A 21,862-nucleotide genomic window follows, 5' to 3' on the forward strand; every position below is an offset into this window, starting at 1 on the left:
TGATGTTGATTATTTCCAAATATGCAATTGCATTGATTTATTTGACCTAAAAAGTTGCGCCTGCTTTCATTTCATTAATTTTTCAAATTTTTTTTCTTGTTTTCTTTATTTTCTCTCTCTCACTCACTTTACACTCGCTCGCAGTCTTTTGAACGACAATGAACTGGGGCGCATCAAATCCGATGGTCTCTTTGGACGTCTGCCACATCTGGTTAAACTCGATTTGCGACGCAATCATATAACCGGCATTGAACCGAATGCTTTTGAGGGTGCCAATCGTATACAGGAATTGGTTTTGGCCGAAAATAAAATACGTGAAATTTCGAATAAAATGTTTTTGGGTTTGCATCAGTTGAAGACGCTGTAAGTATACACGCCATGTAAAGACTTTTTATTGTTTTCTTAATAATGCTTAACACAGATTATTTGTGGCAATTGATTTAAGTTGTTGTAGTTGTATTCCTTACTAAATAGAAAAAGAACGCTGAGCGCAGTGTTCGACCAGCTAACTCACTTAAGTAAAGTTTAAAATAGCATTTTTGCTGAGTTATTGAAGACTTCTTTAACTACTACTACTAGTATTACTTCCTACCGACCCTGGTTCGTGATCCATAAATATGCCAAGGCCCATTTATGTTTTACAGAAGCCGAGTAGTTTGACCAGCCGAATTTTATTTGAAATGACACGCTACACAATAGCTTAAGACAATATGGACCCTCTTTGATTATACCCAGGTCAAATGAATTGTGCTCTCGGTTAGTCAAAACGTATTCAGTGGTCTTTTTCGACCTAATAACAAACCTAACCTCAAAAGTTTTTGAGATGACACAGCTCTGCGCAGAATATGGACCTTCTTCACTTGCCGAAGTTAAAAAGTTCGCACTTTCTGTTACTCAAAACTTTTTCAACGGTTTTTTTTCGATCTAATAGCAAACCTAACCTCAAAACTTTTGAGATGACACTGTTCCTATTAAATTTGGAGCACGGTACCACTTTTATTTCGTCCGGACCAGATGCCCTCAAAATTTATTCGACACTTGTATAGCATTTCCGAACTACTAGCGAGCATAACCTTAAAATACTTGAGATGACAGATTTGACAATGAGTCTGCGTCTGGACCTACTTAAGTTTCGTAGTCGCACTTTTATTTGGCTATTCTAAATTTGTATGATCTTTTTTCGAATTACTAACAAACATAACCTCAAATATTTGAGATGACAGACTTCACAATGAGTACGCGGAGGTGATATACCTCTAAATAATTAATGGAGTCGGACACTTATGTATTTGCTTACTCGAAACTTTTTCAGTACTTGTGCGATCTATTTTCGAGACTCTGTTTTCAAATTACTAGCCAACATAACCTCAAATAATTCACTTTCTATGAGTCTGCAGTCACACTTTTTTTTTTTGAAAACTCGAAAGTTTTTCTGTACTTGTGTAGTCTTTCTTCGAACCTCTGTTTTCAAAATACTAGCAAACATAACCTCAAATATTTGACTTTCTCAGAGTCTGTAAATGAACGAACGCTTTTTTGATTACTCAAAACTCTTTTCGGTACTTCTGCGATCTTTTTTTCGACCTACTAGCCCACATAACCGCAAATATATATAGTTTTTTACCAAATTTTTTGTTTACTTCGTAATAATTCGTAAAATGTTTCGCAAGTGTAATTTTTCTCTGCCAAACTTGACTAATAAATATTGCTGTGCAACAAATAGCCACTTCTAAGAGGCCCAAAAGTGCGCAAGCTGACAGACAAGCTTAAATTCATGCATGTTTTTGTTGTTGTTAGTGGTAATAAATGATTACGCTGTCACTTTAAATCAATTGCACACACACATACGAGTATGCAGGTCTAAATTTTATTCGATTGCAACTGACGTTTCATTAATCGTTTTAGGAATCTTTACAACAATCAAATCTCCTGTGTGATGCCCGGTTCTTTTGAATTTCTGTCATCGCTCACCTCACTGTAAGTACAAACAATGCAATACATGTATACACACACAGATACACAATCGTCATTATTTACATGCATTACAAGCATTAATTAGATAAATTACTGAAAATTCTCTTTGCATCAAAATTATGTGGTGGACCATACATCCTGCAAACACACACACACATATACAAATATTTAGTGAAAAGCAAAAAGCTAAAGAAGCAGCTAATTCATCAGACAAACACTACAGTGTTTAGTATATAAAATAGTAGAATTGCCACATGCTTTGCTTTATATGCTCTCCTATATATGTATATGTGTGTGCGTGACTGCAAGTTGCACTTATTTATTGACTCCAGGCGCAGTGTGATTTAAAAACTCTATATGCGTGTGTATGTATGTGCGTTTGTGTAGTTCATAGATATTTATATGTACTAAATATGTAATTAATTGCTTCTTCATTGTATAAATTGAGTAAATTGCGTACGGAGAAGTTTTTATCAAAGAAATGGGGTTAATGGGTTTGATTGTTATGGGCTGAACTTCACAGCAGTAGCGCGGTTGCGACGCTGCGCCACACACTACCGGGTGCAAGTGCTCAAAAATGCACATGCTCTCATCTACGCACTTGTGTTGTATGTATGTACATATGTCGGAATGTGCTTGCTAGTATGTAAATAGGATGACGAGCAATCCCGAAAAAATTTTTTAATAGCACAATACCGGGATCGGCGATGTTCTTAACGAATTTACCTTAAACCAACAAATTTTAATTTAAAAAATAAGAAAGGGCTAAGTTCGAGTGCAACCGAATATTTTATACTCAACCATTTTTCTAAGATCAAAGCTTGGAAATACATTAAGGTGTAAAGCGTGAACCAGAGGATCCAAATCCAAGCAATTTTATATACAGGGTTTGTCCGGAAAGTAATAGGACTGATTTTCTACGCCGCGACTGTACTTTGGAGCGTGCGCGCACTGACTGGATTCGGTAGAGGGCGTTTCTAGATAACGAACGAGCTGCTGGTCAATTGTCTCCGAGCAACTGGAGAGTCAGGATAAACATTTTCACGCGACGTGTTTCTGCGAGTGGTGCAAGCCGAAAATACAGCGTTCTTTAGAGCAGAGGTACGCGACTAAATTCTGTGTGGAACTCAGTAAACCTGCGACAGAGACATTTGATGTGATCAAGCACGGTTACCCAGATGTTGCTTTAGCAAGAAGTGGCGTGTTTCGGTGGCACCAGGGATTTTTGGAGGGCCGGAAATAGGTCGCCGATAAAGACCGGAAGAATGAAAACGATGTTCATTGTCTTTTTTAACATCAAAGGCATCGTCCACCATGAATTTGTTCCTCGTGGACAAACCATCAACGCTAAGTTTTAAGTGGAAGTTCTCAAGAGACTAAAACGAAGGGTCAATCGGGTCCGACAAGACATCGCAGCTGATTGGAAGTTGCACCACGACAACGCCCAGGCTCACACAGCCTTTCTTATGAACAGCTACCTAACCAAGGCCGGCATCCCAATGCTTCTGCAACCACCCTACAGCCCAGATGGGACTTTATTGTTTCCAATCAGCATGCACTTCGGCTCTAAAGGTTATTCCGGAGAATATAAATCGTGCTGGTAGCGCTGCATCGACGCAGAGGGAGCCTATTTTGAAAGTTTTCAAAGAATTGTAAAGAACGGACAAAAGCCCTGCAGTTATTTACGGTACTGCGATCCCCTGTACCAAATACAGTTTTACAGCTTAATTTAGTGCTCAGATATAGGACTTTATAGGTTTTCGATTAATGGCGTTTGGTGGGCGTGGCAGTGGTCCGATAACTCACAAGTTACAGCTTACACAGGCAGACATTCACTCGGATTTCAACACGTCTCGTCATTATAGGTCGTTTTGTAGGCGTGGCAATGATCCGATTCCGCCCATCGTCAATCTCAACTCTCCTTGGGTGCCAAGGAACACGTGTACCAATTTTCATCAAGATATCTAAATTTTTTCACAAGTTGGCACGGACGAACGGACAGGAATTCAACTCGTCTCGTCATCCTGACCATTTATATACAATATATATATGTACATATACATATCTCTATATCTATCGCTTTCAGTTTTAGATGATGCAAACAACCGTTAGGGGAACAAAACTATTCTACTCTTTTGCAAAACGTTGCATGAGTATAAAAATTTTCGGGATCCCGTACCACAAACGCTTAGTAACATTAGCACTTACATCATTCTGTCTGCATGTCGGCATGCATAATTCAGTTTCACTGTTTACTCGAATAAAATGGGAAACAACGCGCCGCTAGTAAAGTGCGTTGGAAGCGTAAAAGTACAAGTAATTTAATTGAACTCCAATTTATGGTCGCCATAGACAGCTACAGCGTTGCAGGCCGACCAATGTGCCGTGCGGTGTTTCAAATAATTGCCTGTATGTGCGTGAGTGTTGAGTACAATACATACGCAGTTGGATATGGTCACACGCACACGCTGATTCAAGCATGCGGGGCGGTCGGGCCTGCTGTGATAACGACAAACAGACGAGCGCTGATGTTGCCACCTTGCTGCTTACATACACACATACCATGGCTACAAGTGTACATATATGTGTGTGTGTGTGAATTATTATTGGCATGTCCAGACTCCTCAGGCTGTCGTCGCCGCTGTTGTTGTTGTACGCTGTTGCTGTTGCTGCTGCTGCTGTGATCGACTTGCAATATGTTGCCATCGCCGAGCATCCCTTTGTTGCTTTGTCGGATGATTTAAGCGCCAAACGCGGCAATGGGCAACATGTACACATACACAAGTCTATGTATGTAGTTGCAAGGGCAGCTTCATGCGTGACTATGTAAGGGCGCACAATAGTATTAAGCAAGAAAGTATGCTTTCACTGTTAAGATGTATATTTTTATAGGCCGAACAGGGTATATTGAGTTCGCCATGTTTGTAACACCGAGAAGGAAACCTTAGAGTCCCTATAAAATGTCTACATAAAGGTTAAGCGTGACGAACTGGGTCGATTTAGACATGTCCATGGTTCGATCTGTAGATGGGGTAACTGGCCTCTTATTTTTTGAGATATCGATCTGAAATATTGACACGTTTTTTCTCTCCTAGAGGCTTATGATTTGTCCACATTGCCGATATCGGATCACTTTACGATATAGCTGCCATACAAACTGAACGTTCAAAAACAGGTCCTTGTATAGAAAACTTATCTAATTGACAAGAAATCTTCATAAAATTTGGTGTAAATAATTTTTCGAAGCAGCACTACAATCTCCGAGCGAATTGTTCAGATCGGACCACTATAGCATATAGCTGCCATACAAACTGATCGTTCAAAAACAGGTCCTTGTATAGAAAACTTTCCTAATTGATGAGATGTCATCACAAAATTTAGCATAGTTTATTATCCTAGGCAGCGTTGGAATCTCCGAGCGAATTGTTCAAATCGGACCACGATAGCTTATAGCTGCCAAACAAACTGAACGTTCAAAAACAAGTCCTTGTATAGAAAAGTTTCCTCATTGACAAGAAATCTTCATAAAATTTGGTGTAAATAATTTTTCGAAGCAGCACTACAATCTCCGAGCGAATTGTTCAGATCGGACCACTATAGCATATAGCTGCCATACAAACTGATCGTTCAAAAACAGGTCCTTGTATAGAAAACTTTCCTAATTGATGAGATGTCATCACAAAATTTAGCATAGATTATTGTCCAAGACAATACTACAATATTTCAAAATACTATTTGAATCGGACCACTATAGCATATAGCTGTCATATAAACTAAAACCCTTTTATGCTATAAGAAATGCATATGTGAAGGTTGCAGGTTAAGTTAACATTTTTTAAGGTTTTTGTTTTGAATTTTGGTTACCGTATTTGTAAGCAGTAAGTGTATTTGTATGTATGTAAGTATGTAAGTTGGTTCTGTAAGTAAGCACACAAAACACTTGAAATACAGATTCACCCTAATTTGATGGGCACAATAAGAATACGCTACTGCAAAGATGAGAAGTGCGCGTATATATGTACATACAATATACTGGCGCACTACAGATATACTGGCACATATTTACATGTATGTATGTAGCTATGTATGTGTACAAGCCACTAAAAGTTTTCCACATTTGGTAAATGATTGAATAAAGCCACTCATACTTTTATTGTTAGCACTTTTAACATACCTACATATATAAATACATACATACATACATACATATTTTTTTTCTTATGTAAGTGCGCCTGCAACTAGGGGCTTCGAGGGTCTCTTGTAAAAAACACTACCAAATGGAAAGGGGTTTGTTGTTGGCAATTGTCTATAAAGAGACACCTGCGCAATAGTGGCGTTGCTTGCTTATTGTTTTTGTTGTTGCTTCGTCGTTGGTGAATGCAAAGTGACTCACGAAAATGTGTTTCCAAGTTTTAGGTGGCCATTGAATAACAAAAAACTTGATGGAAAATGACGCAGTAGAATAAAATGAATGATGAATGAGTGAGAAAAGTGGGCAACAAGATCTGTTTTTTTTTTTAATTTGATTTGGATCATTTTTTTTTTCCAGCAGTCCAATATGCTAACCGCTCAACAGCTAGGCTAAGTTTCTTTATTTAAGATTTTGAATATTAATAGTGATGGAAAACTCAATTAAAACGGCATTTTTTAACGGTTTTGCTCTCATTTTCCTGTTTCACCTCGTTTGTATGGACTCTTTTTTAAGTACGCCTAAATCAATCTAGTTTTTTATGTATCATTTTGTTCGTCATTTTTTGAGAAATCCGAAAGTCGAATCGGACAACTATATCATACATCTCCCATACAACCGACTATTCAGATTATTTTAAACTTCGCCTTAAAAAACTGGGTTAAGACCCATAGTCTCTTAAGCAAAGCTAAGTCCGTTGAATCCAATTTTCGATGACTCGTTCGAGCATTTCAACTGGTAACTGGCGAATGCCGCGCGTGATGTTTTGCTCAAAGGCCTGAATCGGTTCAGGATTGTCCGCATAGACATTAAACTTTACATATCCCCAAAGCAATAAGTCTAACGGTGTGATATCACACGATCTTGGTGGCCAATCGACCGGCCCAAAACGTGAAATTATCTGCTCACCGAAGTGTTCTCTCAATAAATCCATTGATTGATGCGATGTGTAGGAAGTGACACCGTCTTGTTGAAACCAAATGTCGCCGAGATCACGAGCTTCAATTTCAGGCATCAAAAAGTCGGTTATTATGGCGCGACGCCGTTGACGGTTACGTTTTCACCGGCATAATTTTTGATGAAATATGTACCGATGATACCACCGACCCACAAACCACACCTAACCGTTGATTTTTCTGGATGAAATGGCAGCTCTTGAATCTCTTCAGGTTGCTCTTCGTCAAAAATGCGGCAATTTTGCTTGTTTATATACCCATTGAGCCAGAAATGGGCTTCATCGCTGAACAACAATTGACTCGAAAACGTCGGATCTTCTTGGAACTTTTCAAGAGCCCATAGAGCGAGCGATGTTGCTTGGGATGGTCAAGCGGCTTCAGATCTAGCACAAGCTGTATTTTGTGCGCTTTCAATTCGATCAGATCTCGATGTAAAATGCGCCAAATAGTTCCTTACGTCAGTATGAGTTGCTGCGAACGGCACAGAATCGAGCCTCCACGGTCTTCGTGTACACTTTCAGCTACGGCTGCTTTTATGAGACACTGTAGCTAAAAAGTAATAAAGAATGAGAGAAAAACCAATACTAACACACACATATATGCATTCGTATACGAAAATGCCAATATCATGGCGGCACTAAAAACCGCTATGACAATTCATTTCCAACACTTGACTTTTTTTCGCAATACTTTTCCCCATATTTACATTACCACATTTCAATGCAAACTCATCACTATACCGCAAACATACTATGCATACATATGTACCATATACATATATACATGGACCGATTTCTATAAGCCCACATTTCAATTTACACTTTACACTTCTTCTACTTGCATACTTTCGTCCTTTCGTCGCATAGCAACTTGGCTGCCAATCCATTCAATTGCAACTGTCATTTGGCCTGGTTTTCGGAGTGGCTACGAAAGAAGGGTCTGGTCGGCGGTGCGGCACGTTGTGCTGCCCCCTCAAAAGTACGTGATATGCAAATTAAGGATCTGCCACATAACGAGTTCAAATGCACATCCGACAACAATGAAGGCTGTTTGGGCGATGGCTATTGTCCGCCTGCCTGCACCTGCACTGGCACCGTTGTACGCTGTTCGCGCAATCAATTAAAAGAGATACCACGTGGCATACCGGCTGAAACGTCCGAGTTATATCTGGAATCGAATGAAATAACAATGATACATTTGGATCGGATACGACATTTGAAGGCATTGACGAGATTGTAAGTAGACACTTGTGTGTGGTATGAACATGAATGTTGATGGAGGAGAACATGAAAGATGACGAAGCATTGTAGTTTTGAAAATTTATGTTGCTAATACGTTTCTTTTTTATTTTTCTGCTCTCTTTGCTTTTGTTTAACAGGGATTTGAGTAACAATCAAATCACGTTCCTTTCTAATTACACCTTCGCCAACCTGACGAACCTGTCGACGCTGTAAGTATACACGAACACTTTTTCAAATTATTTTTATTGATTTTTTTTTAAGTGCAAAAAGCAGTTGAGCATCTGCTGAAGTTGAAGTTGAAGGCAGAATACAAATGCTTTAAAATACAAGATCCATAAACCCGATCGATGTACACCAGCAGTTTTACACTTTTATAGAAAATTGTATTATAGCTTTCCTAAAGGGAGTCACCTTGTCTGCAACTTCGTTTTGTACCGAACAGCTCGGAGAGGTCCTTCCCGATCCTGATGGAGCTTTTGATATTGCTCACCGTTAGTTTACACAGTTTAAATACGTTAGTTTTGCGGTTATACCCAATTCAGACATCGCGTCATTAAGACAGCTCCCTTTCGTGCTGTCGAAAACAGCTTTAAAATCGACGAAGAGGTGGTGTGTGTCGATCCTCATTACACGCCAAGATTTGGCGCATGGTGAATATCTGGTCGGTTGTAGATTTTCCAAGCCTAAAGACGCACTAATAAGGTCCAATCCGTTTGTTGATGGTGAGCTTTAGTCCTTCACACAATACGCTCGAAAGAACCTTATATGCGATATTGAGTAGACTTATCCCACGGTAGTTTTTTGCAGATTGTGGAGTCTCCATTTTTGTGGTTTGGCCACAGCGCAGTTAAATTTCAATCGTTGGGTATGCTTTCGTCCGATCATATTCTACAAAGAAGCTGATGCATGCTCCTTATCAGTTCTTCGCCTTGGTGTTTGAATAACCCAGCCAACAATCCACCGGCCCCCGCCAAAGGTACTTACTGAGATATTCCAGCCTCAGTCTTGTGGACAATGAAGCAGAAAGTCAAAGTTGCAATTTGCGTGCGACTGGATTTTTAGCCTTACAGTATAAGAACCTATTGGACAACGTCCAGTAAGAACACTTCCAAGTACTGTGAGACGAACTTTGTTAAGGGCAAGGAGGAGATCTCTCACGATCTAATCTTGACCAGATCGCCCTCGCAGTCGCACAGGAGCTGGCCGTCGCCCCCTGCTAAGCGCGTATGAAGTCCATAGGTACAGTGCTAAAGCGCAAGATGACAAAGGAGATCCGACTCGTTCCCACTCCGATATGAGTGCGGAACCGTGTTGTTAGCTCAATGTCTTTGCAGTTTCCAACGATTCCGCTATGACCAGACCTCCAAAAAAGTCTGATGATGAAGTAGTATGATGTTTCTAATTAGAACAGACACTCATTGAGTTCGCACAGCTTGCGAGCTTAATGGTTATGTCGCCGCTCTGCTATCGTAAACAATAACGCAATGGTCAAAGTTTTCAGGGATGCAATTGAAGAAGGAGAGAATTTCAGCGTGATCCTGTTTGGACTCCTGCATATATTCACCTTCTCTGATCCTTAAAGCGGCAATGTATCTATGACGCGTCCAAGCTTCTTCGCTAATGTAAACTTTTCGAGTGCCCTCCACCAAAGGAATACACCATAGTACATTATTGGTATTTTTCCGATGGTTTTGAAACCACTTCGGTTCCTCAAAAATCATTCAGTACTAAAATAAAGTTAGACAAAATATTATAACAATTTTCGAAGACTTTTGCTTACTAAAAATTTTAAAATTTCGTTCCTAATCTCTTTGTTTGACAAAGCTCATTCTTGGGAGTAATCAGAAACTTTCTTAAGTCTTTATAAAGTTTTTTTTCTATTACAACAGTCTCTACCGCAAGAATCTGCGTCGAAACCTAACCTAACCTAAACGTCAGTTTTAGGTAGTTTGCTCAGTCTGATTTAGAGTACAGTAAAAATCTCAACTTCTCTCAGAACGTAAAGGAATTAGACTACTTTTGTAGCAGCAGTCAAATAAAAAAGGCATTAACCAAAATACTCATCAAATATTTACTTTTCATTTCAGCATTATATCCTACAACAACTTGCAATGTCTGCAACGTTACGCCATGTCGGGCCTACAAAATCTGCGTGTACTCTCGCTCCACGGCAATCGTATATCCATGCTACCCGAGGGCACATTTGAAGATATGAAATCACTAACACACATGTAAGTACCACGTACATACATATAAATTGGGTGCGAAATTCAAAAATTAAATAAATTGCAATATTTCCAGTGCGCTAGGCAGCAATCCATTGTACTGTGATTGCTCACTCAAATGGTTTTCGGACTGGATCAAATTGGACTACGTGGAGCCGGGTATAGCGCGCTGCGCCGAACCCGATTATATGAAGGATAAACTAATACTCTCGACGCCCTCACACAACTTTGTCTGCAAGGGCAAAGTGAGCAATGAGATTATGGCCAAATGTGATGCGTGTTACACGCATCCCTGTGAGAACAAGGCGCAGTGCATACCATTGCCACAGCGTGACTACCAATGCCTCTGCCTGCCCGGTTATCATGGCAAACATTGTGAATTTATGATCGACGCTTGTTATGGCAATCCGTGCCGCAACAATGCCACTTGCACGGTGCTCGAAGAGGGACGTTTCAGTTGTCAGTGTGCGCCGGGCTATACAGGTGCGCGTTGCGAGACGAATATCGACGATTGCCTAGGCGAAATTAAATGTCAAAATAATGCCACATGTGTAGATGGTGTGGAGTCGTATACTTGCGAGTGTCAACCGGGCTTTACAGGTGGGTGTTGTGGCGTATAGATCCATCGAATATTTTAATATTTTTGTTTTTTTTATTTTTTTTATTACTTATACTTTTTCCTTTTTTTATATTAAAATAACACAAACTTAACCCTTTTCGTGGATATAGTTTTATACTTTTTTATTTTTTTTTTATAAAATCCTTGTTATTTTTTGTAATTTTTTTCATATTAACCAATGTGTTTACATCGTTATCTTTTTATTTTTTTTTTTTATATTTAATTTTGAAAATTTTTTCATTATAAATAAATTATTTTTTTTAAATTTTTTTAATCTTTTATTAATTTTTTTATGTTTTTTATTATAATTTTTTTATTTTTAAAGAATATACTTACAAATACATTTTTTTGGGATATTTTTATACTTTATTAAATTTTTTTATATTTATTTTTATAATTTTTCAAATTTTTTCAAATTATTTCTAACCTTGTTTACATTATATTTTATTAATTTAATTTGATATCTCTTTAATATTTTTATATATTTAATTTTGAATTTTTTGATTATTTATAATTTTTTTTAATTTTTGCTAGAATTTTTTTTATAATATTTTTAATTACTTTATGTTTTTATTTTTTTGCATTTTATTATTAATATTTTTTTCTGTTTTATATTTAAAAAATAAACATATTATCACTTTTTTCTTGGCCATGTTTTTGTACTTTTTAAATTATTTTATTTTATTTTTTTTTTTTAATTTAGTTTACATAAAATTTTCTAATTTTTGTTTAATATTTTATATATTTCTTTTTCACATTTTTTTATATTTGCTTCTTAATTATTTTTTATGTTTGATTTTGAATTTTTTGTGTGTACCTAACCAAATTTTTTTATGTAATTTCGTTTTAAATTTTTTATAATTTTCAATTAAATTTTTTTTTATTATTTTTTTCTCATATTATCTTTTTTATTTGGGTTTTATCGATTTTTTTATTTAATTTAGACATTTTTTGTAGTACTAATTGTTTTTCTATAAATTTTTATTTTTATTTTTTATTTGAACTCTTTTGTATATATTTTTCAATTTTCCTCTTAATTTTTTTTTATCTTAATTCTTCTTTATATTCTTTAATTTTTCTCTTAATTTTTTTATTTTTTTTATTATTATATTTTTTTTTAATTATTTTTATTTTTTTTTTAATTTTGTTTTTTCATTTTTAATATTTCAATTTGAACTTAAAGATCAATATATTTTAATATTTCTTGCAATTTTTTATTACATGCATTCTAATCTTTCCTACAGGTCAATACTGCGATACGAAGATCAACTTTTGCAGCGACGAGTTTAATCCCTGTGCGAATGGCGCCAAATGTCACGATCACTTCACCCACTACACCTGCGAGTGCATGGCCGGTTTCCATGGCATCAATTGCACACAAAATATTGACGATTGTCAGAATCACATTTGTCAAAATGGCGGCACCTGTATCGACGGCATTAACGATTATGTCTGCAAATGTCCAGATGATTTTACCGGCAAATATTGTGAGGGTCACAATATGGTCTCAATGATGTATCCACAGACATCGCCTTGTCAAAATCACGAATGCAAACATGGCGTTTGCTTCCAGCCAAATCCCTCAGGTTCCGAGTATTTATGTAAATGTCATCCGGGTTATACCGGCAAGTGGTGCGAATATTTAACCAGTATTAGCTTCGTGCATAATAATTCGTTTGTGGAAATGGAACCGTTACGCACCAAACCGGATGCGAATGTAACCATCGTTTTTAGTAGTTCCGAACAGAACGGCATACTCATGTATGATGGACAGGATGCGCATATAGCTGTGGAGCTTTTCAACGGACGCATACGCGTTAGCTACGATGTCGGTAATTATCCCGTGTCCACAATGTATAGTTTCGAAATGGTGGCTGATGGTAAATATCATTGTGTGGAACTGTTGGCTATCAAGAAGAACTTTACGCTGCGCGTCGATCGCGGTTTGGCCAGATCGATTATAAATGAGGGTTCCAATGATTTTCTCAAATTGACCACACCCATGTTTTTGGGTGGTCTACCGCCCGAACCGGGGCAGCAAGCCTATAAAAATTGGCAAATACGAAATTTGACCAGCTTCAAGGGTTGCATGAAGGAGGTGTGGATTAATCACAAGCTGGTGGACTTTGAGAATGCTGCCAAGCAGCAAAAGATAACACCAGGTTGTGCATTGCTCGAAGGCGAGACGACGGAGGATGATGAGCAAGACTTTATGGACGAAACGCCACATATTAAGGAGGTAAATACAATTGAAACTAAATATAAAAATCAAACGAAATCACATGTATTCCGCACTGCTTCTTCCGTTAGGTGGATCCTTGCGAAAATCACAAATGTCGTCGTGGCAGCCGCTGTGTTCCTAACTCGACATACCGTGACGGTTATCAATGCAAATGCAAGCATGGTCAGAAGGGCCGTTACTGCGAACAAGGTGAGGGCACAACAGAGCCCGCAACAATAACTGGTATTAAGCACATTCTTCATTCATACTTCATTCGGTGGTTTGCATGCGCATAAGTATGTGTGTATGTGCATACTTGTGTGGCACCACATTCATTTTAAACATCTATCGATATGCTGCTACTAACTTTGCATGCCGTTATGTTCCTTGATTCAGATTTATTTGCTAGTTTTAATGGCCTTAACCTCAATTTTTTTGCGTTTTTTTATATTTTCTTAATTTTCTCTACTTTATAGTGGCGTCCACTTGCCGCAAGGAACAAGTTCGTGAATATTATACCGAAAACGATTGTCGCTCACGCCAACCGCTCAAATATGCGAAATGTGTTGGCGGTTGCGGTAATCAGTGTTGCGCTGCAAAAATAGTGCGGAGACGAAAGGTGAGAGAAACTCAAAATACTAAATAAAACATGAAAGTCTAATCAGGCGGGAGTAAAAACTGTTTTTTTCTATATTTGAAATTAATTGAAGTAGAAATAACTGTTTACAGCATTGCTAGGCTTTTTGAGCGTTTCCAATTTATAATTAATTCTAACCTTTAATTAATTATATAAACCAAACTCTAAATTCTAAGCGATTTAATTGCAAAAAATATCTATTTAACTTATTTTAGGAGTAATGGCTAGTCTTTGAACTTAATTTTATATTTTTAATAAAGTTTTGAAGTACAAAAATGAGGTTAGTATTTCTCCAATACTCAAAACTTTCAAGTTAGAGCAATATATTATGTGTAAAATTTTATTTTATGTTTAATGACTAGTATTTGAACTACATTTCTTATTATTAATACATATTAGAACTACAAAAGTGAGGTTAGCATTTATCGAATACTTAAAAATTACGATGTAGCGCCAAATATTGTAGACAAACTTTCATTTTATGACCGAAGCTGGTATACAAAATTCATTTCATATATTAGAGAAAAATTTTCAATTCAAAGGTGAGGTTATTATTTCTTGAATTCTCAAAATTTACATAATATTGTAGATAAATTTTCATTTTATGATTAATGCCTCGTATTCAAACTTAATTTCACATTTTTGAAACATTTTTTAAATTCAAAAGTGAGGTTAGTATATTCTCAAAATTTACAAGCTAGAACTAGATATTGCAAGGAAACTAATTATAAATGACATTGATAAATAAATTATTGAAAAATAGTTTTTAAATCGACATGTAATTGAATATTGATAACTTTTTGAAGTTCAAAAGTAAGGTGAGCTTTCTTGAAGATTAAAAATTTTCAAGTTAGAGTCAAAAATTGTAGATAAAATTTCATTTTATGATTAATGCCTAGTATACAAACTTAATTTCATACTTTGAAAGAAAAGGTTAAATTCAAAAGTAAGGTTATTATTTCTTGAATTCTCAAAATTTACAAGTTAGAGCATGCTTTTGTAAGAAAACATTTATTTTAATAATAATAAATAGCATTTAAACTTTATTTCATATAATTAATAAATTTTTTAATTACGAAATTGAGGTTAGTAATTTTTGAATTCTTAAAATTTAGAAGTTAGGGCTATATATTGCAAATGAACCAATTATAAATGATATTAATAAATAAATTATTAATAAAAAGTATTTAAATTGACATGTAATTGTATATTGATACCTTTTCCAAGCTCAAAAGTGAGGTTAGTTTTCTTGATTATACAAAATTTTCAAATTATAGTCAAAAATTGTAGCGAAAGAGTACTGAGTTTATTTTTGAACATAAATTATTCTAACCTAACCTCTTCTTTAATGCTTCTTCCATGTATTTACAGGTCCGCATGGTGTGCAGCAATAATCGCAAATATATAAAGAATTTAGATATCGTGCGTAAATGTGGATGTACAAAAAAATGCTACTGACTGGAAGATGCGACTACCCAAATGCACAATATTAGCTTAGATTTAAATTTAGGACAACATAGTAATAACAATAATTTTAATATTAATAATAATAACAGTAATTTAAGTACTAGTACTAGTGATAGCAACGATAATGAATGTATATTTAACTGTAGCAACACGAATGTTTTACTAATATCTAACAATAACAACACTAAAACGGGGAGACAAATGATGGCCGCTCAAGAGACAAAGACTGCGGATGAAAGTGTAAAAGGGGATGTGGCGAGCGCAAACATAACAAACACAAGTGGTGGGGTGATAGTTGGTGTGGTGAGAACGCACAACCGTGACGACATCATGTACAACGCGGAGGAGGCAACACGGCAAACAGCAAGTGGTTTGCACGTGACAGGCGGCATATTGGTCGATGAGAGCGCTAGTTACGAGACTGATGAAGAGGCGGAGCGTATGCAATTGAATCCGAGCGGTGATGAGGGTTGGGATGATGAATATGACGATGATGATGATGAGGATGAGGATGTAGATGGAGATGAAGACGAAATGGACGATGCATACGAGGATGAGGGCGAAGAAGCTGACGCGGTCGCTGCGCCTTACATAGGCAGCGCAGCGACAGTGGATGTGGCGGCGCAAGAGCGTGGTAGCGCCACATACGAAGCGCTGCCCGAAGCCAAGGGTCTCGTACAAGCGCTAGTAGGTGATGAAAATGAGTCGGTTAAAAATATGCCGGACATTTTGAAGACGAAAAGTATCACGACAGGCGCAAGCAAAATCGAGGATGAGGAAGAAGATATGGGTTTTGATGAAGATGACGAACGTATTGCAATAATTGTCGAACGGCAACGTGGCAATGCAAACGACAACGATAAGGGCTTCATGAATGAGGAGGGCAGCGGCTCAAGTGGTGGGGCATACAGACGGACGGAAGCAAATAGGTACAAAAATAATAGATTTAGATTAGATTATGCTGAGAAATATCGTAGGAAGCAACAAAAGTTGCAAACGGAATATACGAATAGAGGCGTGGCCGATGCGCGAGAAGGCAGCGGCAATTTTGCCAACGATGATGATGATGACGATGATGATGATAGCGATGACGTTAATGATGATGATGATGATGATGGCGTTGACGATGATGTGGCCAGCAACGCTGACGCTAACGATGATGCCGACCGTCAAGAAGGTGATGGTTATTTTAATTCGAAGCATACGAAATCGAGTAATCGGTATTTCCGTAAAAATACGAATGACGCAATTAAAATAATCTCAACACCGCTGGGCAAGGTCGGTATCGTGTATCAGCAGACGCCGACAAATGAGGATGGCAACAACAACAACAACGCCAACAGCAATAATAAAAAGCAGGATACGCTGGGCGACAAGAAAACGAGTTCGTTTACGGACTTCGACGCACTGTCGCCCGATCCTGAGAGCAGTCATCGCTTAGCATCATCTCATCCAAAAATTACGCCAGTCTTGACACCCGATGGCAAGGTTGCACTGCTTTATCGCGGCGACTCGGAGAATTCCAAATACGAACCGATACGTAATTTAACGCATAAATTTAACAACAACAACAACAGCAATAATAACAATAAAAACGACTTAACGGACAATAAAGCACTTGCTAGCGGTACAAGTAGTAAAGATACGCCTGATTTCCCGAACAACGACGGCAGCGAAGATGAATCGGCAGACGACGAGTCAGATGATGATTACGATCTGGATAATGACAGCAGCAGCAGCAGCGGTAACAGCGGCAATGATAGATCACCCATACATGCGCGAAAAGGTAATGTAAATCCCACGGTCGAAACGCAAAAGGCGGCCATACAAAATCCCGCCACCGATGCCGACTCACCCGCCGCTGCCGGCGGTTCATTCATCATACGCCCCACTGACTCCGTGCTGCCCATGATCAATCGGCCACTCTCCGAAGTGCTCGGCATAAAGAAGAACCAATTCAAACAATTCCGCATCAAAGATATACCAACAGCGCCGCCAAATACAGATACAGCCGGCGATCCACGTTCGCTGGCTGGCACCTCCATCGATCGCACACTCGATACAACGACACTACACTTCCTTACAAAAGTCAATTTAGCCGAATATCCAACATCGATGAAGACGCGCAATTTCGATTTCGACTTCAGTCGCGACAATACCATGCTGGACGAACGTTCGCGTCACAAAGAACACCAATACCATCAGCAACAACAGCAGCAGCAACAGCAAGGCACCACAGGTGCTGGCCCCAACGGCGAATCGGGCAATAGCAATAACAAGCTCAATACAATAGCCAACGAAGAGGTGCTCGCTAAAACCGAAGTGGTCAATTTGGCGATAATACCGCATTTCGATGAAGAGCTCGAGCGACTACAACGTTTGCGTGAGCACGAAACACGTCGCCACTATCGGCAACGCTATCGCCAAAAGCCGAGCGAGGAGGAACTGTCGGGCATACATTGCATCATGCAGGCCATGATGGGCATAGCGGCCATATCGACAGTGTTCGGCATGTTGGGCACATTCTTTAAGCAACGAATACTCGATCAAATACGCTTGATGCATTGGTAGTACAGCAAGGGTATTCGATTGTATGGCGAATATTATATGTATAGAATGTTATCGACAATTACAATTGAATACCCCAGTTCATCCGCACAACGACATCTGCAACGTCATCGTCATCATCACCACCATTACCAACATCATCAACATCGTCAGTATAAGCAGCATCACCAACAAAAATACAACACATACACGAACAACACGAACAACGCAGCTATTGTAGGCAGAATTTATTGTAAATCTATTTCCTTGCACCCACACATTTGCATAGCAATAACAAAGAAGCTTTTAATACTACTATTTACCATATAAATACTTACATACATATTTACATGCATACACTAAAAGGAAACGTAATACATGACAAACGTGTATACGCTGTTGTTGGCTTTCGAGTTTAATTTCGAAAATCAAAAAACTCTTGCAGTTTTAAAGAGGCTGATTTTAATAATAATTTTTGTAGAATGTCACTTTTCTTCTATTTCTATGCTGGATTTCAAAATCTTTACTTAGAAATATATTTTTTTTTTTGCATTTCTAATATTTTTTTTTTTCGAAACTAAAAAATTTTTAAGTATTTATTTTTTTAATTTTCAAATATTTTACTTCAAAATATTACATTTTTGCATATTTGATAATTTTTTCGAAACAAACTAATGTATTTTAAAAGCTTCTAATTAATATACAAAAATAAATTATATTACCCTCAAAAATATTCAATTAATTTTCAAAAATTCCAAATTTCCATAAAAATTTCCAAATTTCATACAAATGTTCCCATTTTCTAATATAAATTATATAAAATACAAAAAGAAAAATCAAATTCACTTGCAAATAATATTTAATAAAATATTTGCACACAAAAATATGTAAATAATTTTCAAAAATAATTTTTTTCTAATATTTGTCCAAAAATAATTTGCAAAAAATTTTCAAAAGTTCTAAACTTGCACAAATTTCTAAAAATTTCCATGTTTTGAATATAAATTACATAAAGTTCAATCCAAAAGAATCAAATTCTTATGCAAATACTAATTTATAAAGTACTTGCACACAAAAATATGTAAATAATTTTCAAAAATAATTTTTTTCTAATATTTCTCCAAAAAAATATGTAAAATATTTTAAAACTTTTAAATTTACACATATTTTTAATAAAAATTATATAAAATTTGATAAAAAAAAAAGTATCAAATTCATATAAAAAAATTTTTATAAAATATTTCTATTCAAAATGTCAAAAATGTCAAACTTGCATAAATTTCTTTGAAATGTCCACACTTTTAATACAAAATTCAATAAAAAAAAGATTTTCCCTTTTTTTATAAAATATTTTCCCACAAAAATATCTAAATATTTTATAAAAAATATTTTTTTTTAATATTTGTCCTAAAAAGATGTAAATAATTTTCGAAAATTTCAAAATTGCAAAAAAATGTCTTCAAAATTTCCACATTTTTAATACAAATTATATAAAATTTAAATTAAATGAATTTCGAAATTAAACCCAATGCCTACAGCACACACGTATGTACATACGCATACGCTATACACACACTCATACATAATATTTATATACAAAAAACTATTTTACATACACTGAAAATTTAACATAAATATGTAACTACATACATACCATACATGAAACTTGTAACTAATAATCTAACAACCATTTGTACACAAACTAACAATATGACATACTTACATACATATATATACTCTTAATCATATTCATAAATGCATACATACTCGTATATGCCCCTTTTTAAATGTATTTGTATTTTCCACACTTTAAGCATAAGCTAAAAAAATACGTATGTAAACTATATACTATCCACTACTACGTACTATTATTGTATTGTCACTATAACATACTAATGCTAAAAACAAAACACCACAAAAAAATTAACACTTCCTTAAAACTCATAATAACGGATTCGTGCAGGAAGCTACCCAGATGAAGAAAAAAACTATAACGCGCCGAATGCATTACGCTGAAACAGTATTGGCGAACACAAAAAAAAACTATTATAAATAGTTAATAATACTTACAAAAGCGGTTTAACAACGCCAAAGTCATGCGCCACGACAGCTAAATCAGCCGTAAAGCAGAGCGTTCAAACGCCTAAAGCTAGTACGCGTGGAAAAGCATGCGAGCATAATGAAACGTGATCACTAAGGATGTTTTTGAATATTTGTTTAGGTTTTCATACTTCTCTCTACAACTTTCGATAGGCTTAAAAGTTCAAACATTATGTAAAAAACCAAAATTTCGATACCTAACACTGTCACTCAAACTGCACTCGTCCAGCAAATTTGTAAACATTTACAAAATGGTGTATACCTACAAACAAACATACATACATGACCGCCAAACGTACACAGCTCCTCCCTAAGCCATTTGGCAGGATACCAATTTATGTCAATTCAAAACACAACACACACCCACACACACATAGCCACTCATCCAACACACACGCATGAAGCATTTGGTCAACGCCCGACACCAAAAATTACTCCTTTTATTCCAAGCAAGATACTATTTAAATATTTTTATACGAGCATTCAAGAAAGCAAGTCTCATTAGATCACACACGAAAGCATTTCAAAACACAATGAAAGTTTTAAAAATAAAGAAATAATAATTTTACGCGCGCCAATGCAACATTACAGCAGAAACTGCAATAAGAGCAAATAAGTAATGACAAATACAAAAAATGTAAACAAAGAATTGTCAAGCGAAAATCAAGTGTAATGTTAAACAAAAAATAGTTGCAATATAAATTTTAAAAAGCACAATTGTATGAAGTTGAAAGTGGCTTTTAAAATAAATGAAATTATGAAATAAAAAATGTTAAAAAATTAGTGCTTAAGCAGCAGGAAGAAAGTATTTATTTAAATTAATTAAAAGATAAGACAAATATTGCAGAAATGCACGCAGCTGTAACATACTTACTGCATGCGGTTGTTACAAGTATATTTGCCGCTGCGCAAGTAAAGTGTGTGCAACATTCTGTTGCAGCACATGCAAATAACGAATTTTCAAAGAATTATAAAAGAAAAAACTAAAGAAAAGAAACTAAAATAAGAATGTAAAACAAGGAAGAAATGCATAACACAAGGCATGCAAGCAATGCATTGAAACAACTATAGTTTAAGTTTAAACCTAACAACTTAACAACTAAGCTGGGTAGTCGCATGTAAATCTCTAAACTAAATTAAAAAAAAAACCTTAACCCTTAGTAATTAGCCTAACTTACTTTAAGTATTAGTTGTAATGCCATAATGAACGAATTAAAACAGAAAAGAAAAACAACAGCTGTTTAAAAACAAACTGAAAATTAAAACTAAAAAGCATACCAAAATGAAGTAAAACAAATAATACACACAGAAAAGAAACAGAACGAACTAAAAAAATTTTTGTTTCCATGTGTACTATTTAAACGCCAACCAACACTGCATTTAAACACAAATTAACAATTATTACTGCAAATGCATTAACGAATTACGAATTGCCGAAACGAATATTTTTAAATGGTTAACATGTTTTAAAATAGTTTTTTTCTTTTTTTTTATCTATATATACACAAAATCTAAAGGAATTATACAATTTTACATACGCGCAATTGCTAATATCAAGTTACAAACACACATAAATATACAAAAACATATATGCTTATTTTAATGAATACTTTTAATGCATAAAACTGCACGAAATTGTATTTTGTGCGGCATAACAGTTCATGTAATTTTTATTTATTTATTTCC

The 21,862-nt window shown here is 36.1% G+C and overlaps 1 protein-coding gene across 1 annotated transcript in view; it reads left to right on the forward strand.

Annotated features, from left to right (window-relative positions):
• LOC105226846 (protein slit) overlaps positions 1 to 18,559 on the forward strand; it is a gene marked incomplete at its 5' end in the record, with an annotated part of 32,996 nt that extends 14,437 nt beyond the window's left edge. Inside the window, 10 exon segments of the mRNA XM_049453335.1 lie at positions 145 to 363; positions 1,906 to 1,977; positions 7,986 to 8,354; positions 8,498 to 8,569; positions 10,448 to 10,591; positions 10,662 to 11,185; positions 12,449 to 13,443; positions 13,515 to 13,668; positions 13,902 to 14,044; positions 15,434 to 18,559. Coding sequence (XP_049309292.1) covers positions 145 to 363; positions 1,906 to 1,977; positions 7,986 to 8,354; positions 8,498 to 8,569; positions 10,448 to 10,591; positions 10,662 to 11,185; positions 12,449 to 13,443; positions 13,515 to 13,668; positions 13,902 to 14,044; positions 15,434 to 18,100 — 5,359 coding nt within the window.
• Between the last annotated feature and the right edge of the window lie 3,303 nt (positions 18,560 to 21,862).

The sequence above is a fragment of the Bactrocera dorsalis genome, chromosome 3 (genome assembly GCF_023373825.1).
Source record: "Bactrocera dorsalis isolate Fly_Bdor chromosome 3, ASM2337382v1, whole genome shotgun sequence".
NCBI classification, from domain to species: Eukaryota; Metazoa; Arthropoda; class Insecta; order Diptera; family Tephritidae; genus Bactrocera; species Bactrocera dorsalis.